At 46.8% G+C, this 17,701-nt stretch overlaps 5 protein-coding genes across 5 annotated transcripts; 3 read left to right on the plus strand and 2 right to left on the minus strand.

Annotated features, from left to right (window-relative positions):
* Nucleotides 1-260: 260 nt before the first annotated feature.
* On the plus strand, nt 261-3,403 carry N7469_011601 (uncharacterized protein; the record flags this gene model as incomplete). The annotated part of the gene is made up of 6 exons (XM_056650506.1): nt 261-470; nt 519-587; nt 792-1,282; nt 1,348-1,575; nt 1,641-2,360; nt 2,821-3,403. The coding sequence occupies 6 exons, from the start codon at nt 261-263 to the stop codon at nt 3,401-3,403; spliced, it is 2,301 nt and encodes a 766-aa protein (XP_056495015.1).
* Nucleotides 3,404-5,119: 1,716 nt separating this feature from the next.
* Nucleotides 5,120-8,138, minus strand: N7469_011602 (glycoside hydrolase family 55 protein; the record flags this gene model as incomplete). The annotated part of the gene is made up of 3 exons (XM_056650507.1): nt 5,120-6,748; nt 6,802-7,450; nt 7,504-8,138. The coding sequence occupies 3 exons, from the start codon at nt 8,136-8,138 to the stop codon at nt 5,120-5,122; spliced, it is 2,913 nt and encodes a 970-aa protein (XP_056495016.1).
* A 2,122-nt stretch (nt 8,139-10,260) lies between these two features.
* N7469_011603 (MCT family MFS transporter) lies at nt 10,261-11,621 on the minus strand (the record flags this gene model as incomplete). The annotated part of the gene is made up of 2 exons (XM_056650508.1): nt 10,261-11,220; nt 11,286-11,621. 2 exons carry the CDS (start codon nt 11,619-11,621, stop codon nt 10,261-10,263), a joined length of 1,296 nt encoding a protein of 431 aa, XP_056495017.1.
* A 1,050-nt stretch (nt 11,622-12,671) lies between these two features.
* On the plus strand, nt 12,672-14,851 carry N7469_011604 (fungal specific transcription factor domain-containing protein; the record flags this gene model as incomplete). The annotated part of the gene is made up of 3 exons (XM_056650509.1): nt 12,672-13,031; nt 13,093-14,703; nt 14,753-14,851. 3 exons carry the CDS (start codon nt 12,672-12,674, stop codon nt 14,849-14,851), a joined length of 2,070 nt encoding a protein of 689 aa, XP_056495018.1.
* Nucleotides 14,852-15,407: 556 nt separating this feature from the next.
* Nucleotides 15,408-17,630, plus strand: N7469_011605 (uncharacterized protein; the record flags this gene model as incomplete). Its single annotated transcript, XM_056650510.1, has 5 exons — nt 15,408-15,445; nt 15,505-15,718; nt 15,774-16,258; nt 16,309-16,343; nt 16,399-17,630. 5 exons carry the CDS (start codon nt 15,408-15,410, stop codon nt 17,628-17,630), a joined length of 2,004 nt encoding a protein of 667 aa, XP_056495019.1.
* Nucleotides 17,631-17,701: the final 71 nt, after the last annotated feature.

A 17,701-nucleotide genomic window follows, 5' to 3' on the forward strand; every position in this document is an offset into this window, starting at 1 on the left:
CGCCCACATGATACTAGTATACTCAAAGATGCAGATGCAATTTAATCACTTGGCCCATACAAGCTTCTCACCACTCAAATTCCCCTCCAGCAGAATGTCGATCTTGACTGAAAATAGCCCGAAATATGACGTTGGAACCCCACAATCAACATGAGACGCGGAGATCTCCCCGTCTTCTCCAACTGCAACTCCATCATCCCAACCCATTCAACCCCCATGCTCCTTCTAGTAACAGGGACATTATAATCACCTCGTATAAAATGAGCCAAGATCATGAATCTCCCAGGGAGATAGAGGATACAGACAGCTACGAACTCCCTCTGGCACCTGAGGAGAGCGGGCCGGTCCAACGAACCACCGAAAACCACCGCAATGTCGAATGGAAACCATCATCTCGAGTGGTAGAAGAGACTCTTGCAGAGGGTCTCTCAAATGAAGATCTCTGGATGTTGATTCGGCGATTTAATAAGGTACAGATTGATCCTCCGCTAGTTCTGCTTCTTTACTGACATGTGAAGCAAATCTATCATGTGAAAGCTCTACCGGGCGCAAATCAGGATTTGGATCTTAATCGCGCGGAAAATGAAGTATATCCTCCGGAAAAATTGCGAATGACACTTGAACGATTTTATACTTCTGTGGTTGTTGGGTTAATTGAGTTCTTTCGACATGTTGGTCGATTGCAGTCGTGGAGGGAACCCGTTAGAACTGCCATCTTTTGCAGTGTAATAAATCCTCCTTCTATTCGCGTGAAGATTATCAATTGCTAACTTTTTTTTTCTGTTTCAAAGATCTACTTCTCTTCATGGGCAGCCGATCTTTTAATTCCGACTTCGCTTGGTCTCCTCATTGCCTTGATACTGTGTCCTCCCATTCGATCGCTTCTATTCCCTGCTCTCCCACCAACGCCGCCATCGGAAAATACAACTTCAGACGCACCGGCAGATGAACAATCGGAGTCTCATGATAGCCTCACTGGAGTGCCGGAAAAACATAAGGGAGAGACCGCTGAGCAAGAAGCCAAGGTCTTGCTTGATAGCTTTGCGACTATGGCCGTACAGGGCGCCGCGGGTAAATTTGGATATCCTATGGAAGAAGAAGCTACTGAAAGTTCTCCTGCACCGCAGAATGTGCCTTTGATTGAAGGTCCATCTGAGGCTTCAGATGATAAGGCTGCGGAGGAAAAGACCAAAAAGCCTATGAAGAAGAAGATCTCTCACGGGACAGACCAAGCGATGCGTGTTATCAGTGATATCACCGACGTGTACGAGAGATTTGCCAAGTAAGTCATATGATTCGAATTATATAAGAAGAATCAAGCTTGTTAACAAGAACTGACTCTCGAAGTATTCTTTCGCCTACTCCTCCGTTTTATCTTGTGTCACCACGACTCCGACTATCTGGCATTCTGAGTATCATCTGCCTCGTCGTACCTTTCACCTCCAGCTATTGGATTATAAAATCCATTGGCTTCATTTTGGGTCTCGGCTTCTTTGGTGCACCAGCCTTTAGTTATATGACAGATCTCTTGAACCGCAAATTCCCCGACTGGCCGAAACAGCTCGACATCAACTTGTATTTTTTTACTCATACCCAAACCATCTTTACCAATGAGCATGTCTAACACCATGATAATATAGGACTCTTCTAAAAGGCGTACCTACAAACGCCCAACTCACCCTAACACTCCTCCGAATCGGCGAAATCAACTCCTCGCCCCTCCCACCACCCCCAACAACCGAAGAAGACGAACCAGCATGGCCGATCAAACGCAAGAAATCCAAAGCAGGAGTCATACCCCAATCGACAAATCTTAGTAGTCAGTCAACCGATTCTACCACGGACTTATCCACCGATAGTCCCACAGCACCAAAACCCAAACGTCGAACAATCTTCAAACTCCTCAAATTCTTCCGTCGCACAATCGCAACCGCAATCAGAGGCCATATCGCCTTCGACCGAGCAATGGCAATCGCCGGCTCAGCCCATACGAAGAATCTCCTAGGGATGCTGCAAAAGCACCGCATTTCAGGCACACCCTACGGACCCTTGAAATTCGACGCAAAGTTTGAACGCAAGCGTGGCGCAGCTGTAATCGATTCAACCAAGGAGCCGCCAATCTTATACTTCACAACGTACCAATCGGCGGGATTAGAGGACTTGAGCATCGAGGCTCGGAAGAAAGGCTCTGTTCTTTTCCAAATTCCTGTGACGGAGATTCAGGAACTTCGAAAGACGGAGGGACTAGGGTGGAAGGGGAAGTTGATTGTTGAATTGACGGCCGGTAGTAAAGAGGCTGCGGATGGCTTGGTTATTTTTGGAGGCGAGGCTGGACAATCGTTCCATCTTACGGGAATGAGGTCGCGGAATCAGTTATTTAATCGCTTAGTTGCGATTGATGCGCAGTTCTGGGAGAGTCATTAAGAAATAGATGGGTCTGACAGTTATGGACCGAGCTCATCGATTGTGCATATTACTATACTACTAGTATACTAGTAGTATAGATAGACAGCAATGTATACGAATCCTGCATGATACATCCATGGATCCATTTCAGCAGCCTGGTATGATTGTTACTCTACTTACCCAGGTGGGTAATTGTACTCAAGGTGTGTGGCTTGTATAGATAAATGTAAAATGTTCATATGAAGATGAAAAGGTATATATACATCTCAAAACGCCAGTATTAATCTTTCTCCGAGCAGAAATGCAAAGTCAGATATTTCGAATCGAATCAAAGAAAGTCGTAAAAGAAAAGTCACACCCGATCTTATGGTCGGTCATGCCAGACTTGACGTTTAATTATAACACATTCAATAGGATGAACTCTTTACAGAGCAACCATGACGCCGAGCATACCAGCCATACCGGCGGCAGCGGCGTTCATCTTGTATCCAGCAACAGCAGCGTTGGAAGTAGTAGGGCTAGCGGAGTCGGTGGCGGTGGTGCTAGAACCCGCTTCGGTAGATCGAGAAGCTTGGGAGGTGATGGTGGAAGCAGCAGTTGTCTTGTCACCATTGGCATCGGTAGTAGTGAAAGAGGAGACAAAGTCGGAGGCCTTGCTGGCGGCATCGGAGCCTGCGGATTCAGCAGCCGTCTTGATGGAACTGGCGCGGCTCTCAGCAGCAGTGGCAATGGAGGCAGCGTCGCCGGTCAGACTCGAGACAGCAGCAGCACCGCCAGTCTCGATGGCATGGCCGATGGAAGTAGCTTCCGCGGAGGCTTCCGAGCCAATGGACTTGCCACCATCAACGACGTTGGTAGCGACACCCTCGGCTTGAGAAACAATGGAGTCAACATCGATGCCGTCGGGGGAGGCCATGGCAGCGGAGGCCAGGAAGAGGGCGGAGGCAATAGCAGCGAACTTCATTTTGGATGGTGGAGAGTGGAAGGTAGTTTGTGATTGGAAGTAATGGATGATGTTGATCAAATTGATAGGGCTGATTGATGCTGGTAAGCTGATTCGACTATGGGAGTTGTGAATAATAAACTACACTCCGGGGAAACCCAGGGTTCTTTATACTGTCGATCAGAGCATCCAATTTCCTCCTGTGTATTCATAGTAACGGGAAACACAAGGCATCAGGATCCGCAGTTGTGGCAGTGGCAATGACGCTGTTTAGGGGAAAGAAGAAAATGGGCCCAACTCTTACAGGCGATCTGCATCTCTGGAAAAGGAGATGCAATTTAGGAAAGCCAATCATCATTTCCAAGTTCCACTTGGGCTGAGAATTTGGACCCGGCGATTTGTTCAAGCCGTTGCTGGCCCCATAAGCAATGGGGCTCACAGAGCGAGATCCACGAGGCTTTACGGCTGCATGCTGCGCTGGCTGTGTTAGCTGCATGAAGAGAGTGCGATATACCATAGTACTGTATGGAGTCAATCGAAGGATGCTTATTTTGCATTGAACTGGTTATTACATGGCACCCCGGTGCTGTGCTAGCACAGCCTACACTGAATTAGAAACCGATATGATGCTGCCTTCCACGAAGTCAAAAAATTCAACGTCCATCGGATACCGCGGCTGTGCCAACGCCACGCCGACACCATCTACCCCTTGAAGTCGGGGGATAACTCCACCAGCCACAGGTAATCAGGGATATGAGTGGTGGGGAGACATTTTCGGGTTATTCAGGGAGTGTTTGGTGTGGAATCTTGGAAGCCAAATGGAAACCCAGGCAGCGTGTGGAATTGATTGCTAGGCTCACATACAATTCCGACATCGCCAAGACTGATGACGTCTTAAAGGACAGATGGGGGATAGAAGTCTTCCTTCTGATTCGACTCGAAATTGTGGATGTTTTAATGGAGTCGAGGACTTTCCAGGGCTTCCGGCCGCCACCGCAGGGCGGGGTGGTGTGGCAGAATAATTATATGTAAGATCACATGGTATCACGTGCGTTGATTACCAAAAATAGATTGTTGATTGAGGAAGGCACGGGTTGCCTGATGAGCAGGCAGGAGCGAATGGGCAAGAAAATAGAAAAAATCAAGGAAGGAAGGAGCCTTGGAGGAAATACACCATTAAGTATTAAGTAATCATATCTTCTAGTTCTAGCAGTACTGGAGAGTATAACAGGAGAATCCGAGATTCAATAAATAACTATATATATATATTCAAGAGAATTGCATTTGTACATGAAAGATTTATGTACATAGATCACGTCAGTAATGACCATTCTAGCTCTTTGAGACCGTCAGCAATAGGAAATGGGTTAGACCATAATTTGAAAGCTGTGAAAACTGATAACTATCAATTTTCAACAAGGCAGTTATATGCGTATTGCTATTATCATGAGTCTAGTCTCAACAGAAGAGAACCACCTAAACTAGTATCTTCAAGTTTCAGTAGCGTGATTCAAAAGAGTACCTACTCTAGGTAGAGTAGCTTCACTAAAGCAGTAGGAACTAGTATCCATGAATCTCGTATGAAATGTGGAAAATATTGAACTGATATGTGAAACATACCACAACCGGCCTTGGAAATATAAAACAATTAACGGAAAGCAATTCATACTAGTCATTAAGTAAAAATAAGTGGTCATGTAAGACGGATCTAAGAAATGCATATGTCCAAATGCCATGCTATGCACATGCCACCATCACACGCGCACAAGCCTATGCAGAGAACTGTCGGTAGGCCTGGATAATACCTTCCCATCCACCAGGATGACTCGACTCAGTCGGATTGGTCTTACCGTCCAAGATCATCACGTCTGCCATGCGGGTATTGATCGAGTACCAGACCAAGTTCTTTGGCTGTCCCACAACACGCATCATGTTCGACTGGCATTTACCCTCACAAGGCTCGTTGTAGAGACCGTTCCAAGATCCGTCAAAGAAGGCCCACGCAGCAGAGTTGTAAAGGGCAATGTCTGAGCCCCCATCAATATTGGTAGCCAGTGCGGACCGGCACTTTTCGTCGTCATTGGAGCACCATGAGAAGTCTGGATCTCCATATTCAGGAGAGGCAGTCCAGGGTGCCGGTGCCTTTTGATATGCGCCAGAGCCTTGCATGTAAGGCGATTCAGTTTGAAGTAAGCCAGCGTAAACGTTGGCCGCTTGATGGAAATTATAGTTGTAGAGCCAGTGGTGTTCGGAACCAGTGCCCGTCAGCCATGTGCCTTTGGTAGATTCAACTAGGACACCGCGGCCGGTCGAGACGATGGTCAGAAGAGACTTGCTATCCAGGTTGTGGTCCGCTGTCCAGCCCCAGAAGTTTTCGATGTAGGCAGATGAGCTCTTAGTCAAATGCATGACCATGAACGCAGCCATACAATCCTTGGGGTCCTGAGAGGTGCAAGTGTTGGAGATAGTGGTTTCAGCAGTACCACCCACTGTGACCATGCTATTCCAAAGACCAACGTCTCCTGGCTGGGAACCAGCGGCGTTAACTTCAAGAATCTTAGCACCGGGGAGGGGCTCGCCAGGCGAGAACCGCATATCCTGAATCTCAAGGATACCGACATCACCGGGGTTACCGAGACGAACCACCGGGCGAGGCTCGCTAGGATTCTTGAAAGCATTGCCGTAGCCTGAGATAATAGGCCAAGCCTCACCCACCATTCGAGTTCCCACAGGCACAAAGATTGTGTCAGAAACGCGGTAAACACCGAACGGGATATAAGTGATCTTGCACTCTTCTGCGTTCTTCTTCAAGATAGCATTCATGCTCTCAGTATCATCAGTACGCCCATCACCCTTGACGACATGGCCAGGGACTGTTTTGATATTCACAATATCGTCACCACTATACTCACCATAGGTAGGTTGAGGCTTGACAAAATATTTCCCACCGACTAAAAGACTATCTGATCGTTGAGTGATGAAAGACTTTCCAGCTTCGTATTGCCCGGGAACACGCGAGCCCCAAATGTAAGTATCAACATGGGAAGCGGCAGCTAAACGAGTCACACCGTTGGTATCGACAGCAATAGGGTTCTGAGAATCGTGAGTGAGATTCTCGATGATGAATTGGCTATTTCGGTTGCCATCATCATCAGATGAATCATGGAACAGAATGACCGTTCCGCTGTTGGTGGATGTTGAGTCTAACAGGACCAAACTGCCTAATCCATTGCCGGTCATGTTCACGCCAAATCCGCAGGAGTCAAAGGTCGCACTCTGAAGTAGAACAGTCCATCCACCAGAGGCGAGGAATGCCGTACCAACTTCACTAAAGTGAATATTCTTGAAATTGACCTGCTGGTTCGAGTTCTTGATACCAGTGGCACCGCCAATAATACGCTGTTGAAGTTAGCATAACCAATTTAGACGAGGGAATCAGAAAGAAAACATACGACGTCAGTGACGGCAATAGTTGAACCGGCATTGATATCAATACCAGTATGTGTACCAGAGCCTGTCGGCATTCGGACTTCCACGTTGGTCAGGCCAGATCCCTGGGCTACTCCCCATTGGAGGGCGGTGATGGGCACATGGGCATTGACAGAAGTCGTGTCCAAGATAACGTTCTTCATCAACATCATGAAGCTAGTCTCCGGATTACCATTCTGATCATCATATCCAAGGACCAGAAACTGACCACGGAAGCTGGGCGATGCCTTGATAACTGGCGGGTTGTGGGGGTTACCGACAATGAGAGTACCGACAGTCAACTTCAGTGTGCTTCCAAGCTGGTAGACACCACTAGGGAGATAGACCTCTGCCGGAAAGCGAGTTACCCCATTGCCCTTACGACTGCCGTTTCTTCCGTTATCATCGATAGCTTTCTGTAGGCTTGCTGTTTGATCACCGGTTCCATCATTTTTGGCTCCGTATTTGATCACGTTCCGGTAGACAGGATAGGAGTTATCCTCAGAGATGTATGGGGCTAGACCAGAACCATTGCCTTTGTGGTCTTGCTCATCTAACCAGAAGACCTGACGCGAGGCACCTCCCTTGGGAGCACATGTCTTAGTGGCCGTACCGAAATCAGTGCTGCTAGATCTGGATTTCATGAGCAAATTGGTCAACTATTAAAGAAAAAGGGAGTGACATACGATGACTTTGGCCTAGTTACGAAAGTTGCCGTCGTGGTGTGGCTAGTCTTGTGGGTGGATAATGGTGTCAGGCTGTATGTCACAGTGGTTGAGGGTGACACCGGAGAAGGACTGGAAGGGGTAGGCGAGCTTGATGGACTCGAAGCTGTCGGAACTGGTGCTGAGACTTGACTCGAGCTGGATGCGAGAGAACTGAATGGCCAAAACGCTTGAGAGGGAGTCGCAGAGGAGCTCGAGGTTGCTGGAGGTGATGGTGATTGAATAGACGAGGGTGCCTGGGATGTATTGGGGACCTGAGAGGAGCTGGGAGACACAATTGGCGAAGAGGTCTCCGATGTTGGCTCCGGCGTCGACGTCTCTGTTGAGCTGTCAACCTCGACAGGGCTTGTTGGCTCTGGTGTCGCCGTATCCAGAGGAACTGGAGTTTGTGAAGGCTTGATCCCTCCTAAGAGATTATCCAGCAAGTTAGGAGCACCCAAAAGCGTCGGAAATAGTCCTGGAAAGAAGACTGACTCCGACGGTCCCTCATTGACCTCCTGCAGATGTTCAATATCATTCTCCCGGAGAGGTGACACTGAACCCGACACAGTAGAAACAACAGCTGCTAAAGCAGCAATAGGCAACGAGCTCCGCATCCTCAAACTGCAACTTTCAGCCTCGACCTCTATATCGTGCTAACAAGCAGGTAGCAGGTAGCACGGAGAAGGAGGAGAGAAAGTAAACACCAATGGGCTAGACATGGTAGAAAAAAGGATTGAAAGACTTGGCTAGACCCCTGTGGTATGCCGGAAACCAGTCGGTTGGTATGGCGTCGTCAAGGTACCGAAGAATTGATGTTTTGATCAGGGCAGGATGTCTGGAATGCGGCAGGGCCGCGCAGCCGCGCACCGCGGGATCTTCCCCCCTTGCAAGGAATCCAGATAGGCTGGAGATCATGCTGACCGGGATATATGAATGGCAATAACATGTGATGGTTAAATATAGAAGAAGAGAATTGAAGTTCTAAATCATAGAGGATGTTCGAAGATGAAAGAAAGTTGCGTCGCGATGAGGATTGATTTGATATTGCCCGATCAGGAAGTCTTGGCAACCTCGCCTTGAACATTTTATACACCAAATTCACAAGAGATCAAAGGTATGAAATATATATAAATGTCTCAAACGAATAAGAAGGTAATGCCAGGATAAAATATTGTATGCTCGCGTATTATTGAAAAGTAGGGTCAAAGTGAACCACGGCGTGCTGTAATCTAGACATGATATCTTGTGGCGGTGGCCACCATGCAAGCTGCTGGTTCTTCCCAGCAGATGCCAGCGTAAGCGTCGCCTGACCGGATAAAATTCGGTTAAATTTTGGAATGACCGCCAGCATTACTTGGAGATACTCTGTATGGTCAGACCTTTACAAGTGCGTCACTGCGAGTGGGTGCTTGGAATGCATCCATGTTAAGCCTGAGGTTTAGCATTCTGTATCAATATTCCTTGAGTATTTCCATCAAGTCCATGGATTTTTTTCCCAATCTTTTTGTACTTGCTTAATAGTCACTCGGGGATTCAAATATTGCCTGATGCTGGATCCATTTCCTTTCTACGGCCTTCCCGATCATGAATATGGGGCCGACTAGGTACATACTACATCTTGGCGTATTCAGACCGGTCAATCAAGATACTTAAGCTTTGAGCTTTGAATCGACCCAGTCAATATTTCGATCAGGATCAAGGTAAGTAGCCAGGGAGTCTCACGAATTACGAATCGGTTATTTATTTTTTTTTTAGGATACTGCGAGTATCATCATAACGGCACATAACAGTACTGACAACATCCTTCAATTGCCCACGAGAAGCATTATTTTATCTGTTTATGAGATTTGAGTGCTATATGCAGGACAAGGAAAAATATGGATTCTAATCCAGCGGGCAAATGTAGACCAAACATACTCCCTAGTACACTTGAAGCTCTCGGGATCAAGCCAGCTACTCACGCTAGCTTAAACCGAAAATTTATATGGAGAGCTTGACTCAAATATTATTATACGCTTATATGTGGAAGACGCTGAACAGTTTAGCCCAAAACTAACCAAGGTAGTTTAGTATAGGGTATTCTTACCTCTTCATATGAATGCCATTACTATTATCCAAATGTGGCCATTGCATGGTTGTATTCTCCTGTCCATAGGGCAATAGAGAATTGACTACTTACAGTCATTTTCTTGATTACATGAAGAGACACTAACTCAATCTTCTCATGCAGAGAAACTTTCGCCAAGATTTGTCTTGACTGACGAAGCAATCCGGCTTCAATCCGTCTCTCCGCTTCCCCTCCGACCAATAAGGAGGACTACTACTACATTGAAATTGCACACGAGCCATCTTTTCTTTTTGGCACTAACCCAGATCAGAATGTCGAATGCGAGAAAATTCGTTTACGATTGTGACCAGACATCTTTAAAGTGGAGACTCATCTATCAGATTAGATTAGATGGCCGAACTATGTTCTCCCACTGGCTAAAAATGCCCCCAGCAGGAATTTCGCCAAGAACTATTTTTGCTCAAGATATTACTAGCACTAGACAAGTTGAAGGTAGACTGTCTCTCATCGGCCTTTATAAGGCTGGTTGATGACCCTGGAAACCTGCTTGGTCTATATCGCTGAGTACCAGTTCGATGTCCAAGGTGGCTAGTTTTGCAGAAATTTCTATGAAAGGGCCCAATGTTAGATGATTCTAGCTCCCACTCAATAGTCATCGCCCAATGTAATCATGTTTGACCAAAAATCCCTTGTGGAGTGGTACTCTTGGCTGCAAAGGCTATAAACCCGCCAGCAAGACACATAACGCCACTGAACATCGACATCTGGGAAAAGCCATGATAGTGCTGCACGAATGCTCCGTTGACAGGAGGGCCTATCAAAGAAGCCACGGAGCTCAACCCTAGGCCCATGCCGAGAAGAGTGCCACTATTTTGACGGGTCGTAATGCAGAGAGTTAGCGCTGTCGAACCACCGGAGATGATAGTTCCTGTGGTAAACCCCACGATGGTCGAATACACAACCAAGACCGCGGTAGATTTTGCCAGGTTCATACAGCAGACCACGATACCGGATGCGAACCCGCCGAAGATGAAGACATTAAGTCGACCAAATCGGTCAGCAAGGACACCTGGAACGACTCGGCCAAAAGTGGAAGCCCCATTGATGATAGCTAGGAGATAAGATGCGAGAGTGGGGTTCATTCCTCGTTCCACTGCATAGGTAGGCATGTAGAAGAGAGGAGCAAACATTCCAATGAACATGAAGAATAGCGCAGCGATCAACAAGCAGTACTTCGGATCCTTAAACGCAGAAGGTAGAAGGAAAGCGGATTTGCGAGGAGGCAGACGACTTCGAACAGTAATGCATGAGAATGCCAGCAAAGGAATCAAGACAAATCCAATGATACGTATGGACCAGCCAAATCCGAAATTTGTACCGTTGAGCATCTTCGAAAGTGCAATAGGGATAACGACACCGCCAATGGAGGATCCTGAAATGACCAGACCTAATGCTGCACCACTTTTCTTATCAAAGTACTGTGTCACTGCAGCCATGGCTGGAAACTGGACGAGGCCCATGGATACACCTAGCAGGATACCTTGGGATAGCATAAACTGCCAGTATTCTTTGCACAGACTGGTCATCATAATAGCGAAGACAAGCAAGACTGCCGAAGGCCGAATAACCTTGTTATATCAAATTAGTTATAAGCCCTGCAATGTTCATAAGGATTATAAGTGAAAAGACATACCCAAGCTCCATAGCGATCGAAAAGAGGACCGCCAACCATGCCAGTTGCGAATTGCATGAACACTGCGACTGAACCGATCCAGGCAACTTTGTCCGCAGATTGATCGCGAAGTTGATGAGAGAGATAATATTCCATGAAAACACCGAAGGAGTTTGCAAATCCCAGAGCAGAAAAGAATATACAAGCTGCCCCTGATGCGACAAGCCATGCTTTCATGCCTCCATCCGGGGGAGGAGTTATCATGCTGTCATCGGCAGGGTTGATATCAGTGCTTGATACTGCTTCGCTATCCAGTTCTTCATTTTTATGCAACGTTCCTTGGCTCTTCCCAGACATTGTTAGGATTTTTGCAGGCTGCGATGAAAAGGTTCAAATTCAACGTTTATTGATCTGAGTTATTACTGGATCGTAGCACTAGGGCGAAGATGGTGGCGTGAAATTAAATGATGGAAAGGGAAATGTGATACATAAATTATTATTATCGGGAAAATATTAATGATAAAAATACAGTTTGAAGGAGTTGGCTTGTATTTAAGTAGTGTTTAGCCTGTCTATCTATAAAATCGGTGAATTGACAGTCGGGGATAGTACGGCACAAAGTACCAGCGTATGCAAGTTATAGGCATGCAGTGCATTTGGGAACTACGCATCCTATGTGATCCAGACTCGATATAGAAATATCTCAAACTCATACAGTTTTCACAATTTGAGAAGAAGGAAAACCAAACTTCAGTTTAATAAAGTTATCTCTAGGACCCGGCAATTCTGCGAGCAAATAGTACAGTTGGTATAATCAAATTTACAGGAGTGAATCCCGTAATTCGGCCCGGAGTCGGTGAATTGCAGACGAGAAAGACCACTTGCGCAAATGCCGAGTCCGAGTCCGAGCCTCGTCCAACTCCCATTTTCTTCGTCCCTTTTCGTTCATTTTCGTTTATTTTTGTCTTCCGCGATACTCTGCATCTTTTCTGCCACTTCAATTGGTAATTAACGCTGTAATTGAAAGAGCCTCATCGAAGTGGGTGGAGTCTTCGATCTTATCTGATCATCAAACCCCCCCATATGGATCACGCGAGGGAACCCGAACGGCGGCGCCGCCGCCCACCAGTGTGAGTAGAGATGTCTGATAACAGACTGTATGGTCCATAGCAATAAATGAGGCTGACTGTCGATGGTAGGTCATGTATATTATGCCGGAAACGAAAGATCAAATGTAATCGAGGGACACCATGTAGCAATTGTCTTCGATCAAGAAATGTGTCCTGTGTTTACGAAGAAGTATCGCCGCCTCGACCAGCTCGGCGGATTCGTCAGAGCAGTAACTCTAGGCCTGGATCTACCATCAATATTGGTCAGTTTAGTAGATCTGGTGACCAACATAACGACATGCAAGTCGACCAATCTTCGACCATTGACACAGTGACAACCGCGCATACTAGCCCATCAACCGCGCCTACGGCGAACACTTCGGTGGAAACCTGTCAATCATCACCTGAAGAAATCCAATCGATGATATACCGTATCAAACAGTTAGAAGAGCAGCTCAGCAAAGCATCCCATCAATTCCCCGGGAACATCACGCCCAGCCCAAACTACAACATCAGTACGACGACCTCACATTTCGCGGGTACATTTTCTGTCCATTCAGAAACGCTTGGCGGAGGTCAGCAACCAACAATATCACGAGCAATCATGCATAAAACTAGGGTCTTTGGACAGAGTCACTGGATGAATGGAGTCGCCCAGGTAAGACTTGTCCAGCGTGCGAGATTGATAGGATAAATAGACCAATACTAATAGCCAGCAGTTTGCCGAGATTCTCGATCTGATCGAGCCATACCTTCAAAATGAGGGAACCAACGCAATGACTACCTTAAGTAAATGCAAATGGTTGGGTAAAATGATCAAAGCACAGCGTACACCCACATGGCCATGTCCGCCCACGAACGAACTCCCTCCAAAGGAAGTTGCAGACATTCTGGTTGCAAATTACCTTCGAACATTTGAAACAATTTACCGTGTCCTTCATATACCCACATTCAAACGAGACTACGAATCTACGATAGAGGCAAGCGACCCTGATATATCATTTGTGATCCTTTTGAAACTCGTAATGGCAATTGGATCAGCTATGTATGATGAAGGATTTTCAATGCACGCAACGGCCATCCGATGGATTCACGAAGCCCAGACCTGGACCTCAGAACCAGAGTTCAAGGCTCGACTCGGAATACAATTTCTTCAAATACATATCCTCCTCCTTCTAGCGAGGCAAATTGTCGGCGTCGAAGGGGGCTTGGTATGGATCACCACCGGCGAAGTGATCCGCCTTGCCATCTACATGGGACTTAATCGGGATCCTGAATTCCTCCCTGAAATGTCTCGCTATACAGCAGAGATGCGACGAAGATTGTGGAACACTCTACTTGAGCTTGAACTGCAGACGAGCATGGAGTCAGGGGGACCGCCTCTTTGCTCCCTAGAGAGTTTCAACACTATGCCACCGGGAAATTTCGACGATGAAGCCATATCGGTGGAAAGCCCAGTCCCAGCACCTGACGATATTTTCACTGATGTATCCATGTCCTTAGCTCTTCGCAAGATGTTTCCCCTTCGTCTTCACATTGCCAAGGTATTGAATGGGTTAACTGCCCATGTCGGATATGAAGAGACTGTTCGTTTAGACGGCGAACTACGCGCGTCCTACAGATATATTTGTCAGCAACTACAGAGATGTAAAACTCGCGAAGGGGCCAGAGGGCCATCTGATTTCCAGAATCGGATATTGGACTTCTTCATTCGCCGCTATCTTACTGCGCTTCACATGCCATTTTTTGGTGCTTCGATGAAAGAAGTGCATTACGCATACTCGAGAAAGGTTGTCACGGAAGCATCGCTAAAGATCTGGTGCACAATATTTCCGTCGTCTCCAATTTTGACATCCAAATCTCCACCAAACAGTCCATCTTCACCTGAACCCGATGATCTCGCCAGACTGGCAAGTTGTGGAACGGGCATGTTCCGCACAACTTCCGTCCAAGCCACTTTTCTCATCGCAGCCGAACTGAAAACACAGCTTCAAGAGGAGAGCTCTCTAGGTCCGAGGGCTCTGCGGAGAGATCTTTTCACGGTTCTTCAAGATGCAAAAATATGGTGCTTACGTTGTATTGAGGCAGGGGAAACAAACGTTAAGGGCTATCTCTTCCTTTGTCTTGTTTGTGCCCAGATTGACGGGCTAATGCGTGGTTTCTCGCGAGAGGAATTTCCAGACATGCTTTTGAAGGAGGCAGAGGAGGCCGAAGCCAGATGTTTGAAGCTTTTAGAGGCCAACTTCGATGCCTCGAGTGTGAGTTTAGATCGGGCCAGTGAGATGTCAATGGAACCATTATCTGAAATGACAAGCGATTGGAGTTTGATGGTGAGTCTCCCCTCCCTTCCCAAAATATATTATTACTAACCTTTGGAAGATGCCTGGAACACACTTCTATCTAGGCGACCCTGGCAGCATGGACTGGATGACCATGGATTCATTGGCGGCATCAGTATCTTATCAAGGCATGATATAGCTTTGGCAATCCCAGTGATGGCAATCTACGAAATAGTCTTTTCAGGGACTTTGTATCTTATGTAGATATCCAAGGTATACCCAAAAATGTTTAGAAGGATAACACAATATCATAAGAATGTATGTATGTGCATGGATGTACATAAATTCAGCCATTTTTGCTCTGCGCACAGAACTTCCTATTGTCTTCATGAACCGACAGACCGAGCAAACACCCAAGAACGCCACCGTACCTTTTCCTTTCAGCTTATGCAATTGAATATTCAGCTCTGCAATAGTGTCACTTCCAGCTGCGCCGTCATCAAATTTTACTTCTGCTATTTGGTCGTATTGCTTTTTCCATTTCGATCCGGACTAGGTTTATTAACCGACTGGCCCTGCGTTGAGCCACTCAATATGACCAAGGTTCAGATCAAGAACCAGGATACGGGCGTGATGATTTGGTAGGGTTCATAAGATGCATTCGCCCATAAAATGTTTTTATCTCTAAGCAGAACGCAGCACAATATCAAGAAATATCGCTTCCCCTCCGACCGGCACTACACGCCAAACTCGCCATGGCCATCATGAAATATCCCGAGTCCCATGCAGATGTGTAAGTAGTTCTGACCGCTGATCAGGGTGTACTGTTGAGACTAATTCAGCTATTCACAGTCTCATAATCGGCGCTGGCCCTGCGGGCCTAATGGCAGCATACTGGATGGCACGATTTGGTATCAACGCGCGGATCGTCGACAAACGGGCCGAAAAGGTATCTGTAGGGCATGCAGACGGGCTTGTACCACGGACATTGGAGATCTTTGATAGCTGTGGGTTCAAGCATCGCGTACGACACGAGGGTGTTCCGGCAGTTGTCTCAACATACTGGGTTCGTTTATAATAATTCAATTAGGGATTCAGCTAATAGAGTAATATATGGATAGGGCTCAGAGGAATCAGGAAAACTGGTCCGACAAGGAATCTATGGTGACAATGCGGATTCACGGAAGCCTTTTGTTCATACGCTCCTGGGACAAGGTCGACTGGAACAATTCATCCTAGATTCCATTTACGAGAACTCGTCGATCAGGGTTGAGCGAGGTGTCTTGGCCGAGAGACTAACCTTCGAGGAGGCCACTAAGAACGATCATAGTGCTTATCCTATCACCGTTCACCTGCGGGCTATTGATTCTGGGAATCTTCCAAATGGCCATATACATGCTGCAAACGGACAAGCTAGTTTTCAGAATGGTGTTGCTACCAACCAGTCTCCCGGTGAAGTTAATGGCACCTCGCCTGAAGACCAAAATGGCGAACCGAACATCGAAGTCGTCAAAGCGAGATACCTGATCGCATGCGATGGTGCGAGGAGTTGGACAAGAGATCAAATGGGTATTCCCATGGAGGGATCAAGTACAGATTATATCTGGTGAGTCACCTTATCTCACCTAGGATGACGAAATCTAACTTGCCAAAAAGGGGAGTGGCTGATGTAGTCCCGATTTCAAACTTCCGTAAGTACAACAAGGCGAATATATAGACACAAGTCTAATATGATCCTCAACTCAGCCGATATACGTCGCCTGGCTATGGTGGAAAATACCGCCGGATCGATTCTCATAGTCCCTCGCGAGCGAAACCTCATCCGCCTCTACGTTCCCATGCCAAAGGCTGACGAGATACAATCGAATGGTGTACATGACAATGGACTGAATGGTCGACGAGACAAGTCACAATTTACGCCGGACGATATCCGCAGAGTTGTAAAGGCCATTTTGAGTCCCTACAATTTCGACTTCCAGATCTGTGAATGGTTTTCAGCATACGGAGTAGGACAACGTGTTGCTTCGACTCTCTCTCGCGAGAACCGAGTCTTCGTGGCCGGCGACGCTGCCCATTCACATTCACCCAAGGTTGGAATGGGCATGAACATGAGTTTACAAGATGGATTCAACCTTGGATGGAAATTGGCCCTGGTAGCAAAGGGAGCTGCCTCGCCATCTATACTCGATACATATAATTCTGAAAGATTACCACTAGCGAAGATGCTGGTGGAATACGATCGACAGATATCTTCGCAGTTTATAAGAGATGAATCTTCATCAGATGACGCAACAAAGACTTCTGCTCTGGAAATCCATAAGCAGTTTGAAGATTTCTACGAAGGACGAAAGGCATTTTACCCTGTCAGCAGTCTAGTCCGGAAGCACAACCCCGAGAATAAGCAAAAATTCCGCGGCTTGATGATTCCTGGCGAGAAATTCCCTGTGCAAAAACTTCTGAATCAAGCACGTCTCGACACGAGATGGACAACAAATATTCTACAGAGTGACGGGAAATTTCGTATTGTTGTTCTAGCAGGTGACATTCGATTTGCCATGCAGAAAGAACGTGTTGATCAGCTGGGCAGTATTCTACCTTCACTCCTTACCAGATATGTTTCACCTGGAGGTTATCTTGATAGCTCCATCACTATCTTGACCATTCACAGCAGCCCCTGGAATGAAGTTGAATACTTTGATTTTCCCGAGGTATTGAGGCCTTTCAATGACAAGATGGGGTGGGATTTCGATTCTGTTTGGAGTGAAGGGTCTTGTGTGTGGGACCCCGAGTGCATGGGCAGGGCTTATGAAAAATGGGGAATTGATCTTGTTCGGGGTGCTGTCGCTATTGTTCGACCCGATCAATATGTTGGATGGGTGGGTGAATTGGAAGATGTTGATGGCATGACGAGCTACCTTGACGGAGTTCTCACAAGGCGTGAGATAGCGAACGGGGATAATAAATTGTCAAATGAGTGAATTGGACACAGGCTCGACGTTGCAGTTCGGATGACGGTCCACAGATGTTTCCTTGGAGTTTCGTCCCTCGG

The sequence above is a fragment of the Penicillium citrinum genome (genome assembly GCF_028827155.1).
Source record: "Penicillium citrinum strain IBT 23319 chromosome Unknown utg000011l:1.0-294111.0:1.0-294243.0, whole genome shotgun sequence".
In the NCBI taxonomy this organism is placed as follows: Eukaryota; Fungi; Ascomycota; class Eurotiomycetes; order Eurotiales; family Aspergillaceae; genus Penicillium; species Penicillium citrinum.